Consider the following 23,938-nt stretch of genomic DNA (forward strand, 5'->3'; position numbering starts at 1 on the left):
TCGAAAGCCTTTGCAAAGTCAATAAAAGCACAATACAGTTTTTCTTCTTAAATTTCAAGAGATCAAATAATTAATATAATATGAAAATACTATCTGTTGTCGAATAACCCTTTCTAAAACCAAACTGATTTTCATTTAACACAAGATAATTTTCGAAAAAAATTGGTAAGACGAGTGTTCAAAATAGAAGTAAAAAGTTTTCCCAAACAACTTATAATAGTAATGAGCCTATAGTTTTTGGGATCCTTTCTGTCCCCCTTATTTTTATAAAAAGGTAAAATGTTACCTTTTAGCCAAATTTCTGGAACATTTCCAGTACTAAAAATGATGTTGAAAAGTTTTACGTAAATAGGCATAAATATATGAGACGTACCCTTTAAATATTCATTTATAATGTGATCATCACCAGAGGCTTTATTGTTCTTCAGTGCTTTAATACACTTTTCTATCTCATTTGCATTTATATCGCAATTAATGATCTCATTTAAATCTTCAACTTGATCATTTGGTATGAAATCATTTTCTGCAGTATCTTCATTTGCAGAATTCAAATCTCTAAAGAAATTGTGTAATGTGTCAATAGAAATGTCATTACTGTTACGCTTTTGTTTTTTATTCAATAAGTTTCAAAACTCCTTTGAATTACTCTTTCGTAGATTATCTATCTTCTTTCTTATATTTCGTCTATGCAAATTTATTGCTCTATTCATCTCACGTCTATAATTACGTGCTGCGCTAATCTTATTTTCCTTGTTAATATAGTTTCTATTCTTTCTATAGCGCCTTTTAGCTATTCTAAATGCCTTACGTTTTTCCCAACATTCTTGGTTTATTTTCTGTTTTATGCTGACATTTTTTACCTTCTTTTACAATATATGTGCCAAATACACTCTGAGCAGATTCAGTAACAATAGAGTTAAAAGAATTAATTAAACTGTCTACATTTTCAGGGGATATTAATTCATTTTCATTCATTTCACCAATTTGTTCTTGTAAATTGTTCACTTTAACCAAATCTATATTTTCTACACAATTATTTTTTCTTATTTGTGTCCCACTTTTTGATCTTTTTTCTATTTCCATTTCCATTTTTGTCATGATAATCGTTAGATGTTTCCCATAATGTCTGTTCTATATATATTTCTAAAATCACAGGACAGTGAACACTTGAATACAACGCTGAAAATTCTAAAACATTTAAACTAGTAATGAATTGTAACAGATCATAAGAGCATATAAAATAGTCGACAACACTCGCCTGTCTACATGTAAAGAATCCAGACTTATCACTATTTACTCTCCCATTCAAAATAAACATATTATTGTTTCTACAAAAATCTAACAACATATTCCCATAGTTGTTTTTTGTTACATCTTTATTATTACGCTTGTACAACATATCAAACTGTAACATTCTACTACCATGATCAGTGAAAGCAAAATCTACAGGACAATTTGCATTAATATCAAACTTCAAAGAAATCTAAATCATTGCTAGTTCTGCTATTGAAATCTCCATTTAACAATACATATTTATGTCTATTTGATAATTCTAGAAATTCTTATTCTAGTTCGTTTATAGCATCATCAACTCTATAGACCGAGTTTTCCGGTGGAATATGTACGTTACCAATAATAATATCTTCGTCTGTTTGAAAAAGTTTTTTTGAAATTTTGATCCAGTATACTAATTTACTGGTGGTCTCGATGGTGTTCACAATTTTTTCAAACTCAGACTTAAAGCTAAAAGCAATACCACCGGACTTAATTTTTGAATGTTGTTTTCAATTCTTCATTTTAAAGATATTGCCTGGTATTTCAACTGTATCAAAACCGTCTGTTTTTGTTTCTGTTAAACATATGAAATTCTGATTTTGGACCAACTCTATAAATTCTGGATATTTCATTCTATTCAAAATACTACAAAAATTTAGTGTTAAAATGTTAAAATGTTTATTCTCTGAAAAAGAGGTATTGTTCAATCTTTTCTTTTCGTTGATTTCGTTGTGTCCGTTGTGCGTCACATTACTTTCTCCTCGGGGTCCCTATCGCGGCGTGAAAAATAAACGCTTCCGTTTGCCTGTCGTATTGGGGCGACGGTTTGGTGTTACCCGTCTAGATGCTCCATTACTTGTATCGGTCCTGCCCACCTCATCGTCATCTGTGTCTAAATCTTGCTCCTGATATACAAGTCCATCTACATATAGAATATCACGTACTTGCTTTACATGATGTCCCTCGTCTCGCTTTTGTTTCATAATCGGGTATAAGGTCATCCGTGCATGTTCAATTGCTTCAGGAAACTGTTGTTTGATACCAAAAGGTTTTCCCTTTAAGCGATGTGCATTGGATATGACATTTGCAAGATCTTTATGTTAAATAAACCTTGCAACTATAGGTCTTGGACGTCCTTTTTGGCCTGGCCTAGCCCTTTTCCCGAAACGATGAATATTTCCGAATTCAATACGGTGCTTAATGTTCAGTTTAGTTTCCATGAATTGTCTCAGTAATCTCTCGGTGTGTTCGTTTTCTGGTTCTCTTAGGCCGGTGAAGATTAAGTTATTATTCATCGATCTACACTTTAAGTCCAAGATGTCGTTCTTTAGTTCCGCGTTCTCTTCTCTCGCATCACTGATCGCCGATCTGATCTCCTCTCTAAGCTCTAAGCTTTGATCGCCTAAGTCGTTTGCTACTTTGCTAACTGAGGTTTTTCATTGTACTTAATTCTTTCACATTCGCTTCTTGCTTTTCTTTGTAGCCATCCATTAAGTTACTTAAACCTTGAAGATCAGAGTGATTCTCGCGAAGGTTTTTTCTTTAATTCGTGCACATCTCTTCCCAATTGACTTTAATCTGTCTTTACTAATTTTATTTCACTCTCCATATCTTTGCATTTATTTTCTAGTGTCCTTACTGAGCTATCTATACCACCAACTTTGCTTGTCAAATTTACTACGTCTGTCATTAGGTTTCTAATTGATTTATTTAGTTCATTTATGCTTGTCAATTTTTCCTCTATTTTCGCAAGTCTAGTGTTTATACCCACCAGTAATTGATACATATTCCCCATTGTAACTGGATTTTCACTGTCAACTTCTCCGTATAGAACCTCTCTACTATCTTTTAAGTAACCAGACGTTGCCATTTTATTCCCACTCGTATAGACCCTCAATAAAAATTTAAAGAGCTCCCGATTAGTATTCACGGATACGTGAAGGGTTCACATAACATTTACAGGTAAAAAGTTTCAGGTATGTTATCGGACTTTAACCATTTCAAAAATGATGTTTCCCATTTCTTGATTCACATTTCCCAGCTGTTAAATGTAAACTTTGTCAAATAATTAAAAAGTCTATGTTTTTCAAATAATTTCTGACGTGGCGGACAATTCTTCAGTCTCAGTATAAGCTACGTAGTCAGTTCGTATAGTAAATAATGTGATGTAATTCGAGTAATTAAATGACTTATCTTCTATGAGAAATTTTCACAACGTCTCCATTCCATTCCATTCGTACAGCCAGTAAAATAACGACCGGGATTATTTGGAGTTGACCAATTTCGTTAATTTTACCTGTGACAATTACTGATAAATAATAAGTAATTATGAAGTTGATTTTTGCAGGTAAATTTTGATATTTTTAGCTCACCTTGTCAAAAACCAAGTGAGCTTATGCCATCACTTGGCGTTCGTCGTCGTCGACGTGGACAAAATTTAAAAAGTCTTCCCCTCCAACACTACTAGACCGACAGGTTGTAAACTTGGCAAGATTGTTTCATATGGTGATCTGCACAAAAACGTTTGTTGGGATTTTTTATCCGTGAAAAGACATGGCCGCCGTTACTAAAAATATAACATAGGGGTCTTGAGGCAGTTTTTTAGCAAATAATTCAAAATCCAATGCCTTTAGCAAAATTCTTGCAGGGTGTAAATTTTTTCAGCATCATGAGACGGGCCTATGCCAAATTTTCAAAACCATTCATCGACTGACGTAGGAGTTACAGCCATTGAAACAGTTTCTGTATTTTTTTTTACACATATACATCTTTGAAAATCTTCTCTAAAACCATTTAAGATCATTTAATGAAAATAAGCATGTTGTGTATTGTGCTCAAAATGACTGTAACAGCTGTGATTTTTTACTTCGTGAATAGATATGGCTGCCTATACTAAAATGGAACATATTGGTCGAGGAGAGTTTTTTTTTAAATAATTAAAAAAATTGTTGCCTTTAGCAAAATTTATAGTTTAGGTCATGAAATTGTTTTTCCTGCATTTCACAATTCAGTTGATTTTAACTTACTAGCCTGTCTCATTCCTCAAGTTTTTAAATAAGCAAATGGTTGACCAGGTGAGCGATTCAGGCTCTCTTGAACCTCTAGTTATTATATTTTAGTGTTTTGAGAGCATCCCTGTCCTCAGTATTTTCATCATAACATTGTCATTATCAGTTTGTAAATCTTATAACGAATTCGGGTCGTTTCGCCACAAAACCTGTTCGCCTACTGCAAGTGGGATGATGAAATAATTATCACGGATGCAGATGCGATTGTGGATATTACCAGAATTTTTTTTCCGATAAATTTTGTGGGAACAGGAATTGTATTTCAGATTTTTTCCCAATAATTGCTAACTTTAGTAAGTACTGAAAATTTACACTATATTGGTAAACCACTGTCTTGTCATATACTGTGTCAGCATTCGTAGTTGCCTAAATTGGCACGGTCTTTAAGTTTGCTGAATGCGTTCTCAATGTGACCAGGTGACAAGAAAGGCAGAGCCATGAGGTACAAGCCCCGTGCAGGTCCCGGGACTTAAAGGCTAAAAGGCGACTAAATAGTGCTCAGAACCCTAGCCGGGGGCTAGGGCGCTCTGTCTACAGAGCAACTGGGTTGTGTGCCCCAGGTGGTGGAATGGGATACCCCTGGTGTGTTACATGCTGGGGTTGTCAGACTATAATACGGAAAAACCTGATCGCAAAAACCATAGTGGTGCACCGTGTTGGAAAATGATGTCACGTTCCTCGCACGTTAAAGAACCCTACTGTGGTATTCTCCCGGAGTAGGAACCATAGGGCTCCGCCAGAGGAGGCTAAATTGCCCAACCCTACCCACCTCTCTCTATTTCCAGTGGCAAGCAAAATTTGTCGACCCCATTATCCTTGTGTCCCATCCCTTTTTTCATTTCATCATCATTTCATGTTCATTTTATCACCCATTTCATGTTCATCGTCTGAATATAGCTGAAATATTGCTGCTCGGACGTTAAACCCCAACAAACAGACAAACAAATAAAATCAACTTGGTTCTGTATACTTATGGCAAGAAAAAGCATCAATACCCGGTTTGTACTTACATCTGAAAAAAAAACAGTATAATGGCAGCTTCATTTGCGTATACTTGTACATGTGCGATTGAGAGCCGAACCAGTCTCGGAAAATATTTGCTAGTTTCGATAATTAAATACAAATCGAATCATAGCTTTTGTCAAGATAGGGTTGGTCTCATAACCTGCAGTATGGCGCCCATTTGTTTACGGAAATTACGTAATCAATATTACCCTTAATTCTCGGACCATAAAAATTGCGAAACAAAAACAAACCAATACGAAAAGAAACAAAAATAAAAGAATGAATCGAAACGAAAATAAAAGAATAAATCGAAACGAATCAATTCGATAAAATGAATCAAATTGTAATTAAAACATGATTAAACTATACAAAATAAAACTGAATGAAGTGAAAGTAAATACAATCAAAGAATTTTTTAAGACGTTTCGCAAATTATAAGAACCATATTGTTATCGAGTGTCGGACTATTCGACCTTAAGACATTTCGGACCATGACAACCATAAAATTTCTTATGAATGCCTGACATTTCGGCCAATAGACATATCAGACCATGACAATTAGTATAATGCTTTGGGGCAAATATATATCCTTACAAAATTTACCATACTTGAAGGTTAAAAGTATAATATGTCAAATCAGACCTGACAAAAATTTGTCAAGTTGTTTTTGATTGATGTTTCTTTGGGAGCGTTAGAATGTTTAACCTTCATCATATTCTACTGGGTAAATTGCTAAGTTGTCAACTGGGTCATGCATATTTATGGGCTGAAAAAGCGTCGATATCCGGTTTGCGCAAGCCATGTAAAATCAGGAGCTTAAAAGCGGTATAATGCCAGCTTCATTTTCGCATAATTGATTAATGCGATCCAGAACTACGCCAATATATGAAACATAAACTAGCTTCGATGATTAAATACAAATCGAATCTGACCTTTTTTTTCTAAAATAGGGATGGTCAAAACATGGCACCAGTATGTTTACGAAAATGACGAAATCAATACCGGACAATTCGACTCAAGGTCATTTCGGACCATGAAAACCCACAGTTCCTTACCAAAGCTGCACATTTCGGCCCTTACATATTTCAGACCATGACAATGGGACAATGAATAAAGACAATATAAACCATATATCAAGACACATTTAAAAAAATTGAAAGTTGATAATCCATGACAGGGCTGACGAAAATTATGAAAGAACTTAGTTGTTTGAATTCATATGTTTCTTCGGGAGCGTTTAAGGTTTCACCTTTCTCATATTACGAATGATAAACACAATTACGAAATTGAACAGAATTCATACTTCGCTTATTAGGGCTAAGAAATAAAGTTAGTTTAATATATTATGCTTTTACGACATTGGTTAAATAATGATACACATGCATTTCAGTAGAAATCATACAAAACAGCCTGGTCATCCTCATGATGACAATGTTATAAATACAGATGATATCAGTTCTTACCTCTCTCAAAACTGTCCTAGAAATGTCAGAAGAACAGTTTTATGACAGATTAAGAACCGTTCTAGATTCAGCTCTTCTAACAGTTCTAGAAGTAGAGCCGGCTATACTAGTAGAACTGTTCTCGTAGAGTCGGCACTGCTAGAACTGTCAGAAGAGCCGGCTCTAGTAGTAGAACTGTTCTCGTAGAGTCGGCACTGCTAGAACTGTCAGAAGAGCCGGCTCTAGTAGTAGAACTGTTCTCGTAGAGTCGGCACTGCTAGAACTGTCAGAAGACCTGGCTCTAGTAGTAGAACTGTTCTCGTAGAGTCGGCACTGCTAGAACTGTCAGAAGAGCCGGCTCTAGTAGTAGAACTGTTCTCGTAGAGTCGGCACTGCTAGAACTGTCAGAAGAGCTGGCTCTAGTAGCAGAACTGTCAGAGGAGCTGGCTCTAGTAGCAGAACTGTCAGAAGGAGCTGGCTCTATTAGCAGAACTGTCAGAAGAGCTGGCTCTAGAACTGTTTTATGACACTGTTAGAACTGTCCTGGAGCCGGCTTTTCTGAAATTTCTCCTGAGTGGTTAGAACTGATCTTATATGTACATGTTCTTGTTTTTTTTTTCAGGAGAAAGGTAAATAACAACACCAGTGCCAAATATTTCTCGCCTTGTACTATCTATAGTCCTGATCCAGAAGGGTTAAACTAAAGGCAAAGTAATTGTACAAGTACATTACAGTAAATAGTCCCTGAACTTGACAGCGTAGTAACGAACGAATATTTTAATATCTAAGCATCTATGCAAGTATAAGCTAATACAAACATTATCTTGAGGCTTTGGTCTAGAATCACTACAACAAGTGTATACATGTAAACATGAGCATTCGACCCTAGTGACCTCTCAAATTTTACAATAACATGTATTTAAAAGTTGAGATAGGACTATAAACAAAGCATTAAATTAGTGGATGTTTGCTGCAATGACCGAAGAGTCTTTGAGTAATTAGCAGTGATATATTTGTATAAACACTCAACTTAGTTTCATTTGTATCAGAAAGTTGAACCAATACCAGATTATTATAGCTGAAACCCGCTACCCCTCGATTCTTTCTAGTGAAACCATGAAATTTGACGAAATTCTTACTCAGATCGGAGAGTTTGGAATATATCAGAAGAAAAATTATGTTTTGCTAATGATCGGCTGGATAATGACAGGACCATTTATGGGACTATCCGTATTTATTAACGGAATTCCAGATCACAGGTACGAAATTTGTAAGGGGTGACAGTGTGGGGCCCACTCATTTAAATAACGACATATAACCTTCTATCACTACATGGAAAACTAATTGTACCCAGAATACTGCAGTCAGCTTTTCAAATTTGCAAAAAAAAGGAGCTACTTTTGAACAAAAAATAAAATGCATTTACGCAACGTTATAGAATAAAATATAATATCGTTATCATATAGATACATGTACATGTAGCAGTGACCTATCGAAAATCAATGTTCCCTGGGTAAAAAAAAATCGATAGTTCCCTCTGAAAATTAAATCCTGGAAATATTACATGAAGAATACTTCAATCGGTCGATCAAAAAATTTAAACTTGTGTTGATTTCGCGACTATTGATCGCATTTTAATCGGTCGATCAAAAAATTTAAACTTGCGTTGATATCGTGACTATTGATCATAATTTAACTGCTATATTCACTCTCTTACCAATTAATTATCTGTCTTTGTAAGAATCATGCAAAATCTGGAATATGTGATGCACCCTAAAAAAGGCTACATATTTTTGTAATTAAGTTGTCTTATGGGTCTATATTATGAAATGTGTAATTATTCATTCAAATCTGCCTGCTCTTAGGAGATAATCAATATTTAAAATCCAATAGATTCTATTGTATTTGAGCGTCATTTACAGAGTTATCTCCCTTAATTTTGAAATCTACAGTGCATGCTATATAATTTTTATCTCCTAAGAGCACATGTTAATTTCTGTTTACTATGTCATTTCAAACAAAATATCAAAAATAAAAATATGTAGGCTTTTTACCCATGAATCACATTTTGCATGATTCTTAGCTGGAGTGCTAATTATTTATCCTTTAATCATTTTCCAACCAGGGACCACCACGGGTTTCAGTTTTCAACATTTACTACAAATTATTTACTACAATGAACACATGAAAGTTACAAGTAAAGATAAATACATGTATGTGTTAGAATTACATGTAATACGTAATACAATATAAATATTATGTATAAAATGTATAACCATAATATTTGAAAATGTACAAGAACACGTACATGTACAGTTATAAAACAATACAAAAAAGTAATACTTGGAGTTTCGTAGTTTAAGGTAAATTGTCTGGAAACACCCTAAGTTTCATTATTCTTGAGTAGCACTCCTGCGAAGAATCATGCAAAATGTGATTCATGGTTGGAAAGCCTACGTATTTTTATTTTTGATATTTTGTACATAACGTTATACAAAACATATAACCGTCATATAACCCCTGTTCATAGGAGATACAATGTATAAATTATATATAATGGACTGTAGAATTTAACATAAAGGCAGATAACTCTGTAAATGACACCAAAATACAGTAGAAACCATTGGATTTTCAATGTGAATTATATTCTAAGAGCAGACAGATTTTCCATGAAAAGTTCACCTTTTTTGACCTCAGATATTACAGTTGTTATAACAATGTTAATCCCATGTACATATCGTAAACAACATGTCTACCACCGCTTCGACAAAAGATAAAGCCGTTTAGTGGCTTAAAACGGTATTTTCTGCTTTATTCTATTCTTTTCCAGCATTAATATTGTATATTCGAAACAACAATTTTTGAAAGAATACAGTTATTAGTTGTCAGTTAATTCTTTGAATATTGAAACTGACAACAATGTCACGTTGTTTGTTGAATGCCGCCATTTGCAATGTAAATTTCACTGAATGAGGGCCTCCAAGAAAAAACTTTTTATGAAATAAATCACAGAAACTCCATTTTATCATTGTTTTACAATGGGATGACCATTTATGCCGATATTTTGCCCCTCGCTAAATGGTCAGCCAGTAGTAAAACAATTATAAAATGGAGTTTCCGTGATTTATTTCGATTCTAATAGGACAATAACAGTATTTTTGACACCAATTTTCGTGGCCTATTAAGGTAACCTTAGACCCGCCATATTTGTCCATATTTTGATATACACCTTACGCTAGCTATGACAATTGGAATAGTCGCTAGTAAACTTTGCTTTGCATTTTTTTATGATAAAGGATAGGGCGAATTAAGTGGACCGATGTTAGTTATGGCAATAGTTGTTTGAATGGTAAGGTCACACTGTTCAATGACAATTGTTATTGTTTGGTTTCATACATGATGGCGCAGGTGGCACGTGCTACCGAGAATACATGTGTGTAAGCTTAAGTGATTTTTACGGAATTTTATATAACTTTTCTTCAACATAGGGTTTAATATTTTTATTAAATATGAACTTGATGTTCATTCATGCTATTGAAATGAATGAAAACAACTTTTGCACATCGCAATGTTAGGTGTCTTTGTTTGTATGATTACATTCTACTATATAGGTAGGTAACTTTATGGCAATTTGACGAAATAAAGCTAAATTGAGACATTTTAAACAAGCGTATCAAACATTTTTTTTTCTGCAAAAAGTATATATTTTTTCAAAACCTTCCATTATGGAGATCAATAAAGAAAAATATAGATATTATTTTCTATTTTGTCATGAAAATCTGTAGCCATGGTAAAATAACATATCACTTAATTCATTTTGGGGCCTTTTACAGTTTGCTACATGTTATAGTTTTTGGCCATCATTGAAGACCGAGTGGTGACCTGTAGAATTTTATTAATAATTATTCGCTGATTGGTTTTTAGTGGATGACTGTCTCATCGGCAATCATACCACATCTCCTATTTTCATATTAGACAAGAGGGTTTCCAGAATGGAAGAGTTTGAATAATTTCCCAAGATCACTAAAATTGTTCATGCGCTTCGCATTGGAGCAGCCACATCGCCATGTTTTGCATGAGTAAGAATTTATCATAATACTGTAAGATGAAAAAAGTATACGCTAATTACAAGAAACATATAGTCCATGTAACTAATATGTCAAAGCAATGATACTATTTCATACGACTGATAAGTGTAAACATTCTTCAGTATCTTTGTTTTGAATGACTTGAAATGACTTCTTGTAAATGATGTGCATCCGTGTCATAAAGGTGTTTTAAGGAGCAGTTTTCAGATAGTATCGCATACAAGTACTTGCGTGCATGTGTACTTTTGTCAGTGTATTTTATTTCGAAATGAGGTTTGATGATGTTTTGGTTTCCATTGGAGAGTTTGGGTTATTCCAGAAACGTAATTTCCTCTTACTAATGTTGGCATATTTCATGTCTGCAGCATTCATGCGACTGTCTGTTTTCATACATGCAACACCTGAACACAGGTAAGCAGTTCTGTATCCATCTGCACCATGAGAACCGATTTGTTCAACGTACCATACAGTAGTTTTCCTCTTCCCGCTTTCGTCTACCCCAGATTTAATTTTTATGAACAGCTCGGCGGGTGCTTCTAGAAAAGCATAGGACGCTTACCCTACCGGTACACTTGTCCATGTTCCCATTTTTTTTTTTTTTTTTGATTTTTTTTGGTGGGGGGGGTCATTTTATGTTCTTTGTTGAGTGTTCTGTTTTACCTGTCTGGTCTTTGTACTTGGATTACATTCTTTTGATTTCCGGTAGAATCTTCGTTCCCTTGATTACTTTTTAACATCTTTCGTTCATGTGGTTCAATTGCAGTGTCTGAACCATCCATACTGCTATTTCGGCTCGGATAGTATACAGTTATTAAATGGGTTAATTGGCAGACGAGAGTCACATCTACGTTTTCACACACGAGTTTTTTTTTGTAAATTCCAATTCAATGAAGCGCTTAAAAACGTTCAACCAGTCAAAAGGCTTAGATAAAGGTCATTATGGGGTCAGTGCAATAGACTCCTCATGGAGATTATTGCGCCGTGCAATAGTACATCGACAGTGCAATAGATCGCCCTGTCCTGAATAAATTTTGAAAATAGAGAAAAGTATGTGTATATTCAATAAACAAGATAAAACCTTATAATTAGGTAATTTGTTTGTTTGTTGGGGATTAATTTCCGAGCAGCAATATTTCAGCTATATTCAGACGATATAATTAGGTAATAAAACAAATTACTAAAGGTTTATAAGATTCTTTACCTTGTAATGGTAAAAGACGGCATTAATAGTATACGTTAAGGCCATTTTAAGTACCCAATTGCACAGGTGCAATGACTTGTATGATTCGAATACTTATATCTCCTACGTAACCTACACTGCTGTAAAGTTGGAATTTGAACAAAAAAATCATAGAACATTGATCTATATATACATATATATGTTAACGACCAATGAATACATGACCGTGCGTACATTTACGGATTCTTTGTGATTTCTACGATTTGCGCTCAAAATCATCCTCTACGGATTGAGAATCATTCTCCAGAGTATCTTTCTTACAAAACAAAACATTTTCATAACAACAGGCCACAAAAACGTATCATCATATAATAACTTGAACAGATCTGCGACTTCATTGTCATCAAATGTTACAGAAAAACGCCGTGATTGTAACTATTTTTGTTGAAGATACATGTACATGACGTAAGTTGATTAATGTGTTTATCTTTTCAGGTGTCGTATACCTGGGTATAAAAATGACACTTACGAAGTCCAAAGTACTACTCATCAACTGTTGATAGCTGAATATATCCCCTTCTCTGAGCACAATACAAATAATTACGACAAATGTCACGTGTACCAGATTGACCAATCAAAGACAATGTTTGATAACAACAGTCATCCAATCAACGCCAGTATCACAAAATGTACCTCATGGGTCTACAGTAGAAAGTTCTTCGACTATACTTTCGTGATGAAAGTAAAATAAATTACAAGTTTTACTTAAAAAAAAAAACATTAAGATAAAGTACAGAATGAAATGCGGCTGCGAATGAATCAATATTCATGTTTTAGCAATAGCCAAATATATTCCTGATGTATACGAACTGCATAATTTTTTCGAGTGTATGATGGTTTCAATAGATTTATACTTCAGTGAGATAAATAAGCTTTGTAATTACACGGAGTTGACATAGTCCGATGCTTTTATACATTATTTTTGTACCTTGACCTTTGACCCTATTTTTCTTGTGCGTTTTTTTTACAGGAGAATCTTGTTTGTGATAACAAATACAAAGTTTCGCTGTCTAAAACAATATTTTTTGGTGGTGTTTTGACTGGTTCTTTTATGTTCGGTGTTATTTCTGATACGTAAGTATTCACTGTTATGTAGATCAGGTTGAAGTTTATACATGTATCGCGACACGCAAAAAATACTTGAAGAATATGTGTTGATTTTTTTTTTTTTTGGGGGGGGGGGGGTCGGAGTTGGCACAGAGAATAAATGAAATACATTGTCTACATGTATTAAATGTATTTATTCGAAAGTGATATCAGAAATATCTTTTTGTTTTATTTCAGTTCGTTAAGTCAAGATATTTAAGAGAAAAATTGTCACCTTACGCAACCGGTGCACCTTGTTCGAGTTGCTCAGTTGCTTTTGTTACTTTGTATATATGATTTTAGTTACTCTATGTTCTTTGTTATGTATGTCTGTTTTCCATGTCTGGTCCTTGTCCCTTGGTTACATTCTTTTGATTAGCGGTATGTCCTTGGTTCCCTTGATTACTCTTTCACCCCCTCCGAATCTAAAAAGTAATTTCTTTTTCTATAAAAATCGAGAAAATTAATGAATCTCAAAGAAAACATCTCCGTTGTGTTAAAAGTAGAAGATACTATTCGTTTTAATACCGCTCCGCCCTAATCGGCACACGTTAGATTTCTGTCGTAGCGCGGGCTAGGATATATGCATGTACGAAAGTAATTAGTTCGAGATCTATCAGTTGTAAAAAACCATTTTATAAGTATATAATTTCAGTTGATAATTACGATGTATGATGTTATATAGCTGTCTGTTTCAGATTTGGTCGTAAAAGGGCTTTGTTACTAGGCGTTATATGTATGTTTACATCAGCTCTGTCTTTAGCTTGGTCTGTGAACTATACCATGTTTGTCGTTCTGAGATTCTGTACCGGTGTCTGCGTCGTTGGAATGTTTATGACAGTTTATGTTATAGGTAAGGGTAATCTGGTTCCCTGATCAATATCATAAGCGATCCTAGGATCGCTGAAAATATAGACTCCCGTCACCAGTGATGGATATGCACAATATATGAGTAAATTGCCGCTTATGAAATAAAGTAAAAACCAAGATGAATTTATCTAAAATACTTATTTATTGTGCAATTGTATCGAAAAGTAATCGAAGTAATTTGAAAGAAATATTTAAACGTTGCTTTTTAAATTTGAAAATTAGAACGTATAAAATAAATAAAATAACGTCATATCCTCTCAGCCAATCAAAAGACAGAAGACGTAACTGGTGACCCGGGGTAATATTTGAGAGAAACTTGTGGAACGAAATTAATACCCGGGCTGCCAGGTTATAGGTAAGGGTTATTGATCATGTATGTGTGATCTCCTGCACGGGGATAATATTCGCCAACTTTTTGTTATTTATTCTTATGAAGAAACAACATTTTTTTACCAAACCAAAAAAAAAAAAAATAAATAAATAAATAAAATAAAATAAAAAATAAATAAAAACAGCAAAATTGCGCCTTTAAAGTCGATTAGGTACAAAATACTGAGCTTGAACTGTTAGTGTAAGCATGGTAAGAGTACATTGTACAGGTATACAAATGTAGAACGGTAATAGTAAAAAAAAAACAATTTGATATTTTTTATGAATCCGGACCCGGTCCTTTTGTTCATTGTATTAGCAATACCAAACAGATACTTATTCAACTCAGGCTCTGCTTTTACATGGCAGTACGCAAAAATGTTTACGCACATTTGTTAGTTCGTTGATGTCCATGTATGCATTCGCTATCAACAGGTATTCCGTTTTAGGTATGGAGTGGGTTGGCCCATCCAGGAGGACATTTGTAGGTTTAGTGATAGCCCTGTTAGGACCAATTGGAAGTATGTTGTATATACTGGAATCATATTACCTACGAACGTGGAACTGGATTATTATTATTCAGGCCGTACCTGTTGGGTTCTATCTAATTATTTGGTGGTAAGAAAATTGGATGAGGAACTACTAGTATTACTTTGTAAAACATTTTTGTACATGTATATATCTTAAATATAAATCCCTGATATTTCGGAAGGCATATGCGACGTAACCACGAAATCTTTAGAAGTTGGTGCCGTTAAGTCGGGTTCACATGAATTACATTTTTACTAAGGTAAAGATACTCAAACGTGTGTACGAATCGAAGCACTCACATCCGTCCAACTGTAACAAAAATAAGTAGCAAAAAAATCATATTCATAACACAAAAATGCACAAATACACAAATAATGGAAAAACAAGCTCCACACATTGACAGGCCTTCAGTTAAATAAGAGTGAGTTCCGACCATATGACGATGTTCGGAGCTTACGAAAATAACTGAAAGTTCCAAGTATACACGAAAGTTTCTCCTGGCACATGTTTTTAATTGAGATCTTACATGCTTCACGCGAAGCTAAATGATTATGAGATAACTTACTCCCGTTCATTCCGAGTGAAATTATAGCACTGAATGATACATGTAAATGGGTGGCTTACGACTGTACAGGCACCTTGATATAGCAGGGGAATCGTAGGGTTATCTGTAGGCACCTTAGTAGAACAGACCAACTGTATGATGCGTAGTCACCTTTATTGAGCAACTGGAAATAACTCGTCGCATAAGTTTATAGGTACATTGTTTTGTACCATTCTGTGTAAGAATCAGGCAATGGGTGGCACATCACTATTCTTAATTTGGTCTTTTTTGCCTCTAATATATTCAATACATCTAGAAAACAACTGAAAAGCTATTCAAATTTATTCTGAAGCACCTGTTACGTAAATATGTTTTGACATTTTATACATGTATAAGGAAAAGGTGCAGGAAAATTTTGCCGCCTTTTTTTGCATTGTGCATTTCAACTAAATTTGACCTATCAATATCTTAAAAAGGCAAATTTTACAAACACTTTGATGGTTGTTTTTGGGTGTTATCAGGTATAAATACTTGGTCCAGGTAATAAAATCTCTGCGTATTTTTCCATCAAGTGCCACACCTTATACATATTTTGCCTGATTCTTAGACGGAGAGGTACATTTAAACTTAACATTGTGAATGCTTTCGCTTTTAAATAACTAGAAACGTACCAAATTTACAGGTGTAGCTGTCATATACATGTATAGAGCACAGTGTGTTGTTTCTTGTTTATGAAATTACATGTTGTAAAACTCAGACTAGAACTAAATTGTTCATATGTTAAAAAAGGGGGAATCTATCTTAGAATCGTAGGATAAGGATTTACCGTGATCATTTTCTTTTATTAAAGTGTGTATTTAAAGGTTTCTTCCTGAATCACCGAGATGGTTGTGTGGCAAAGGCAGGCTGGAGGAGGCTAAACAATTGCTTAAGAAAGCTGCATCTGTAAATAACAAGGAATTCTCCGAAAAAATGGTTGATTATTTATCACCGGAAACAAAAGAGGCAGGAAAAGTCTGGCTTTTGTTTTCTAATAGGACTCTGGGGATAAGGACAGTAGTTATTTTCTATAACTGGTTTGTATTCAGCCATTTTTATCAAGTAAGAAAAACGACCACTTTTACTTTGTTGCTACTCTCATTTCACGGTTTCTATGATAACGGTGCTTCCTACACTCGTATAACTAGTATTCGCTGTATGTACTTGTAGCAAAGTCTTTATCGTTGAGTTGTTGGCCTTGTTAGTATAAATACTTGAAGAATTCCAACGTTGCCACACATTAATAATTGTGTTGGTTTGAAAGTTCTAAATTTGAAGTCGAAGCTGCTTATTTTCAGGTCTAAAATTAAATAAGGTGCAAAATAAAAAAAAAATGCACGTGAACTCTGCGTGTCTTTGATTTTGATATGGCAGTTCACGTGCAAAAAAAACATACCAACCTCCGAACAAATAAGTAAATATACACAAGCACTTTGTCCGGATGAACTATGGACTTTCGATACTCACTAAAAACTATGGAAACGCAAGTCACCTGATCACAATTCTGTTTCCCGATTGGCCATATACTGCTAACTTAGTGGCGTTCGAAAAAACGGTACCGAAAATTTGAAATTGCGTGCCATGTGTTATTTTCTTGAAAGAAATGTAGAAACTTAGAAGTTAAGAGAACAACATTTTTCTGCGTCGGCTATCTTTTTTTTTAGATAGTACTTGTATTATTTTCATCTTTATTGTGCAGGCTGGTTGCTAGTATGGTATTCTACGGATTATCTTTGAACACCGGAATGTTGTACGGGGATTACTATATCAACTTCCTGTTAAGTGTTTTGATGGAGTTTCCGGGGCACCTGTTACCACTGTTTATGATCGATCGAATCGGGCGGAAGAAAAGTCACATGATATATATGTCTATTGGTGGACTGTCCTGTCTTAGCACAATATTTACTGTCAATTATGGCGGAGACGGTAAGTATATTTTGGGTAGAATTTCTTGTCAGGAACGACCCAAATCAAAATCTGACATATGCATATTGAACCTCATTTGATATTTCATATTTATAAGATATTATACATCCCGCACGCACCATAACTGGACGAACGCAAAACGCATATAGCAAAGTTTAACGCATGCAAACTCAACAAACGTACTATAATCGAATGTTTTACATGTATACATGTACATCTAATTATGCACGATTTAATTTATAGTATACGTACAATTCAAATGTCATTTCATTTTACTTGGTTAAGTCTGTCCCTTTTCATTGTCTTACAACTCGCTGAATTAAAAAACTATAATAAACTCTAATTGTGTTTTTTATACAAATATACCTACAGTAACCATATTTATGGTTTACACATAACCCTAGAAAGCAAGAACAACTATTAGAGTTTTGGTTGGAGGCTAAGACGAATATTAAAAAAAAAAAAACAAAAACAAAACAAAACAAAACAAAACAAAAAACCAAATAAAAGCAGAAGTATCTTTATTTCCTAAAAATAATAACGCGGGAGAGTTTATATACGTAAGAAAAAAGTAAAGGGCAGAGGCTCTTCCTGGTCTATCATTTATTTGTTTTTAGTGTCAGTCTTTGTAAGAATCAGGCAGTGGGCGATTCATGGTATGAAAAAAACCATCATTTTGATAGTGTAATTGGACTATTTACACGATCAGAATCAAGGGAAAACAAGATTTTCCATATCATGTTGCTGTATTGAGATATAATTTCATTGAAATGCACTGTAAATGAACATTTAAAGGACAGATAACTTTGTCAAAACCCTCATTTTTCGAACATTCTGTTGGAAAATTTCTGAGCAAAGCCAGTGACGAAGAGATCAGGTAAATGATCATTTCAAATAGAGAAAGCATCTTTGAGTGAAATTATATTGTCAGATCGGTGAGGTTTTGAGATACATGTTTTTGATTTTTCCCATTTTGCCCGATTCTTACAATTACTTACACTTAATTTGTTTGATAAGGTTTAAACGCTTGCGGCGAAAAAAAAAAGACTAGAACTATTTTTGAAGAAAAAATGCAGGATAAAAAATGCGATCCCGTCCGATTTGATTGCTCCCTAAAACAGATATATGATTTAACGGACGACGATTTCTATTCCCTCTAACTATATTTTACAGTACCTTAGCCAATACATAATTATATTCAACCCTAGATGCTCAAATATCTGAATAAGAGGAAAAGAAAACACTGTTTTCAAAATTATCGTAATGCAACTTGATAAAAATTTGTATATTAAAAAAAATAAATAAATAAAAAAAATAAATGGAATTGTCTTTATTACACTTTTTCACACTCTTTTATATTAAGTATATTTTAAGTCATGCATGATTAGAAGTATTTGGAGGGGATTAGTGTCTTGTTTTTGGCCATATTACATTGAAGAAAAAAAATGTACACATATCATTGTATCATTATATATTAAAGAGTTACAACCGATAACCACGGCTTTGGCTATGATAGGAAAGTTGTTTTCAACCGCAGCATTTGCCACAATTTACGTCCTGTCAGCAGAAATATTTCCAACAGCCATTCGGAATGCCGGTATGGGGTCGAGTTCTGCTTGGGCTCGAGTTGGTGGAATGATATCGCCATTTATAGCCGACACTGTGAGTTTCCGTTTCCGGTCTTGTATTCTCTACGGTCTACAGCTCAATTATTGTAAAAAAACCTTTCCGTTTTTATCTTTTCAAAACCCAATTTCCCATCACCGACACTGTGAGTTGCCGTTTCCGCTTTAAAGTTACTGCCTGTTTTTTTTAAGTATTGTCCTTAATGCTCAAGTTGGTGGAATGATGTCGCCATTTATAGCCGGCATTGTGAGTTCCTGTTTCCGATCTTGTTTTCTTCACTGTCTACAGCTCATGTTCATTTATTGTAAAAAAAAATTCCGTTTAAGAAAAACACAGCCAGGCCCACTTCCCCTACGAAAATTCCGAAATCCTAGTTCTCAGTGATAGGGAGACGATCATTTGATTCTGAAGAGGGAGTGGGGTGACAATTTTGTAGGGTCAGAATATTGATTTTGAAATTTTGCGAGTCAGAAGATTTATTTTCCACTATATCGGGGGAAGATTATTTATTTAGAATAGAAAGTATCTGGATTGAGGCCAGAATATTTATTTTCAAAATCTACAAGGCCCCGCCCCACTTTAGACTAAAATGGCCGTCCCCTAACTGCAAATGGAAACTAAACAAGCAAGAATTCACTTGAAATCATATTAAAAGTTGGACATCCAAATATATTCGACAGAGATTCTATTTTTAGGTTATGAAAAGGGATAATTAATGAAATTCAATTACCTTTATATACTTGTTTTGTCTATGAAGAGTTAACCTCAATCAAAAGGCACACCCCATGTACAGGCTGATATTTCTAATAGACAGAAAAAAATATATATATATCTATCAGCCATTCCTTATAATATCTGATTCTAGTATCAAATAAAAAGTTGATGACGTCAAAGTCACATAACAGTATTTTGTCCACTAGATGATAGATAAAATTTCTTATCCATGCAATTAAGAAGAGCGGTATTTCTGAAATTAAATTATACATTGTACCAATAACAATCTAAGTATAGTCTTACGCATGGTACGAAAATAATGGTTTCTGATATCATTTATAGGCAGATATTATTGGCGGGAAAACAGGAACAGCAGTGCCATTGGTAATTTTTGGTGGTGCTTGTCTTCTTGCTGCCCTCCTTACAATTATCCTACCGGAAACACTTAACTGCCATCTACCGGAATCTATTGAAGACGGGAAAAACTATGGAAAACAGAACAAGTAAGCAAGCACCCATTTAATTTTTATGGGGGGTAAGGATCAATTTCATCAAATATTGTACATGTTACTTCCGGATTTTTCCTTAATGCCTTTTCATACATTAATATTTTGTACCTTTTTTCCACTTTGAAGTCTACAAACATTGAAGTTCTTTCCATAAGCTCCAATGCTACAGTGTAACTTCAATACGTTAAATATGTTATGGAGCTTCTACCTTAAGTTTAACCCGAAGAAGACTTACATATGCTGTTTGTATACACTGATAGCTCTGACAATATTATATGAGGTTTGATACCTTGCTATGCAACACTGACTCATATAAGTGAAGGAGTTGATGATAGAACGGATATTTTTCTCGAGGCCATTGTACTGAAGCCATAAAACAATTTAAATTCAGAAAGATACAGAGACAGCAATTTTATGTAGGAATAAAAAGAATGTAGTTAATTTAAGATTCTCTGCCTAAATCAAGTTCATTTTGTTTCAGATTTGATGCGCACTTGGTGCACAGTGATATAATATAAGAGCAAAAAAATTTATGAAGGACTATTTTTAGCATGCATTCTTAAACCTCATTGGTTGAAAATGTGGTGTTTAAGCTTAGAAGTCTTGTCTTATGTGTACACTGCAGTGTTTCCGTTAACGCACATCTTTGCGTAATTACGCATAAAAATGTGATCTGACTCCCAAAAACTTGCCTAGAGGGTCACACTGACCCCCCCCCCCCTCCCCAACGCTATCGCTGAACAAAGTCCGAATTCCGACAATTCAAAGAGAAAGTAGATTTGTTTGAGTATCGATTTTCTAAATATAGAACAACTCTCGGACTTTTACCTTACATTTAACGGTAAGTAATAGGGCTGCGCAATTATGATGTGCAGATCGTTTTAAAATATGGCCTTTACTAACATGTGTTACACTACATTTTAATCTACTGACTTGGTTCAGGTTCTCAAGGTTTAAAAAATATGACCTTTCAAAATCTCATCTGACCCTCAAAATACACACCAAAGGGTCGTGATGACCCTCAAGTCAGAAAAAGTCCAAAAACACTGCACTGTACTTTTTACATTTTACTCTTGTTTTACCTTCATCTAAAGGATATGTTAATAATATAATGAGTAGACATTATACACAGCCAAATGTGCCATATATGATAATCATATGGTGCTTGATTCATATGATAATCATATGGTAATCATATGACAATCATATGATATTGAACATATGATAGTCATATGATTATCATAAGATTCTCATGTGGTAATTTTGGTTTAAAACATATGACAATCATATGTTTATGAAAAACATGATTATCATATGATAATCATGCGATAATCATATGTATACCGAAACATATGATTATCATATGGTGCTCGTTTATATGATAATCACGTGATGCAAACCATATGATTCTCATGTGTGGCACATTTTCCTGCGTAAACTAAAGCTTAAAGCGGACAGGTTGTAATTTTTTTCATATTTTATAATTTCAGAGTAACCAAACACCCCCAACAAGTGATAATGGATAACAAAGATCTAAGCAATAGTGTCAAAACCAAACAAATAAACGAAACAGATTGAAAAACATCCGTACTACGTCCAACCGTCCGTTCTGGTTACGAATCGAAAGCGGGTTTCATTGTAGAATTTATGGTTTCAAGGCTGATTAAAAAAAATACAAGTAGCTATGTGTATATGTATTTGTATTAAATGTGTCCTAAGTCAAAATAAATTAATGATTCAAAAATTATCTTTCGAAATATTGAATAATCGGTAAGAAAATTGCAATCACTGTAGCATATACATGCACTCTCATATAAGGTGGTGCTTGGATAACTTTATGATACGGGTATGTACTTACTGAAGTTGAGAGCTTGTTTCACATAAACATTTGTATTTCTGTAAGAAACAACTATTTATGAAATTCAGTAAAATAATTCGTTTTGTTGGTTGCAGATGAGATCAGTTCTAACCTCTCACAAAACTGTCCCAGAACTGTCAGAAGAACAGTTCTATGACAGATTTAAAACAGTTCTGGGACAGTTCTATAGCCAGTTCTTCTTACAGTTCTAGCAGAGCCAGCTCTACTAGTGGAACTTTTGTCGTAGAGCTGGCTCTACTACTAGAACTCTTCTTGTAGGGCCGGCTCTGCTAGATCTGTCAGAAGAGTTGGCTCTAGTAGCAGAATAATTCTCGTAGATCCGGTTCTATTAGCAGAATTGTCAGAAGAGTTGGCTCCAGAACTGATCTATGGCAATTTTAGAACTGTCCTAGAGCCGGCCCTTCAGACAGTTCCCTAGGGAGGTTAGAATTGATCTCATCTGCATACCATACACAGGCAAATATTTGTCACGTGAAATTCATGTTAATCGAGCTTCACATGAAATTCATGTGAAATTCACATGAAATTAACATGGTTTTCATGTAAAATTCACTAAACACGAATTCCATGTGAACATTTCGTGTGAATTTTACGTTAAGGCTCCATTCACCCGAATTTCAAGTGAACTCTGTCACTTAGTTTATTTGCTCAATTTAGTTGAAAATCATGTGAAATTCAAGTGAAAATTATGTGAAATAATTTTGCCTGTGTATACTTGTACTATAGACCTACTTCATCGTATGAGCTTGAACTTTGGCGAATAAATCAGATCAATCCCTGTTCAACAATATTTATGGGGTACAACTGTACCTAAAACTGTTTTAGGGTATACCTCACAGTCATTGGTCAAGGGAGAAATATTACTCATTGGTCGAGGGAAGGACTGTTACTCATTGGTCTAAGGAAAAATTGTCACTCATTGGTTAAGGAAAGAATTTTTAGTCATGGTTAGGTGAATAATTTTTACTCTTTAGTTAATGGAAGAACTGTCACTCATTAATCAAGGTCAAAATGTCATTATACTAGGGCAGAACTAATTAATTAAACTTCCGGAGGAAAAACTCTCAGAATTTCCTTAGGGGAGAACCTCCTTAAGCAGCTGTCGTGGTTACACACCACAAATTTCTAGGTGACAAATGGAAAGTCACGTCACTAAATTAGACCATTAAGTGGTACAATGCTGTTCTGAAAAACAAAACAATACACACCTCACCTCAGTATACGTGATATTTTACATGTATACGACCTATTTACACATTTAATCTTTTATATACTAATGGCATGGTTAAGCAAGGTTTATAGAGATATCGTGATTGAACACGCTGTTAGCGTCTATCGCCTTCCAGAATGGATAGATGTTAATTCTAACACTAGGTTTATCATATTTGACATCGATGGGGGATTTGTACCGTGGAACTATTCTAAGACATGTTAAACACTTAGAAAAAGTCATTTTAAAGTTAAAATTTACTTGGTTAATTATTTCAAGACTAAAGATTTAAAACGTTTTTTTTACATGTACAATGTACATGGATGTAGCTGTATAAAGATGAGAGATGAAACTATAATGAAAGTACGTCTTTTCGAACATGCATGTAACATAAAAAGCAGTCAATTGCAACCCAAGTGATCGAATCACCGAAAAAAGGGGGTTGTTGTGGACGAGTACATGTACCTGTGCTTTATCATTAAGTAGCTGTTTTTGTAAGAATCATTCAAAGTCTTAA

General features: G+C 34.4%; 1 protein-coding gene across 2 annotated transcripts; it reads left to right on the top strand.

Moving 5' to 3' along the window:
- The first annotated feature begins 7,695 nt into the window (after positions 1 to 7,695).
- Positions 7,696 to 22,076, top strand: LOC148597102 (organic cation transporter protein-like). 2 transcript variants are annotated; one of them, XM_088563194.1, is made up of 10 exons: positions 7,696 to 8,049; positions 12,554 to 12,800; positions 13,089 to 13,192; positions 13,903 to 14,057; positions 14,893 to 15,061; positions 16,382 to 16,594; positions 17,257 to 17,483; positions 18,964 to 19,145; positions 20,166 to 20,326; positions 21,823 to 22,076. In XM_088563194.1, exons 1-10 carry the CDS (start codon positions 7,907 to 7,909, stop codon positions 21,908 to 21,910), a joined length of 1,689 nt encoding a protein of 562 aa, XP_088419320.1. In that variant the 5' UTR covers positions 7,696 to 7,906; the 3' UTR covers positions 21,911 to 22,076. The 2 variants fall into 2 exon arrangements, with proteins under 2 accessions (XP_088419320.1, XP_088419319.1); XM_088563193.1 differs by lacking the exon at positions 7,696 to 8,049 and adding an exon at positions 11,119 to 11,289.
- The last annotated feature ends 1,862 nt before the right edge of the window (positions 22,077 to 23,938 follow it).

The sequence above is a fragment of the Perna viridis genome, chromosome 15 (assembly GCF_037379345.1).
Source record: "Perna viridis isolate PV_CMFRI_1.1 ecotype Kerala chromosome 15, ASM3737934v1, whole genome shotgun sequence".
NCBI classification, from domain to species: domain Eukaryota; kingdom Metazoa; phylum Mollusca; class Bivalvia; order Mytilida; family Mytilidae; genus Perna; species Perna viridis.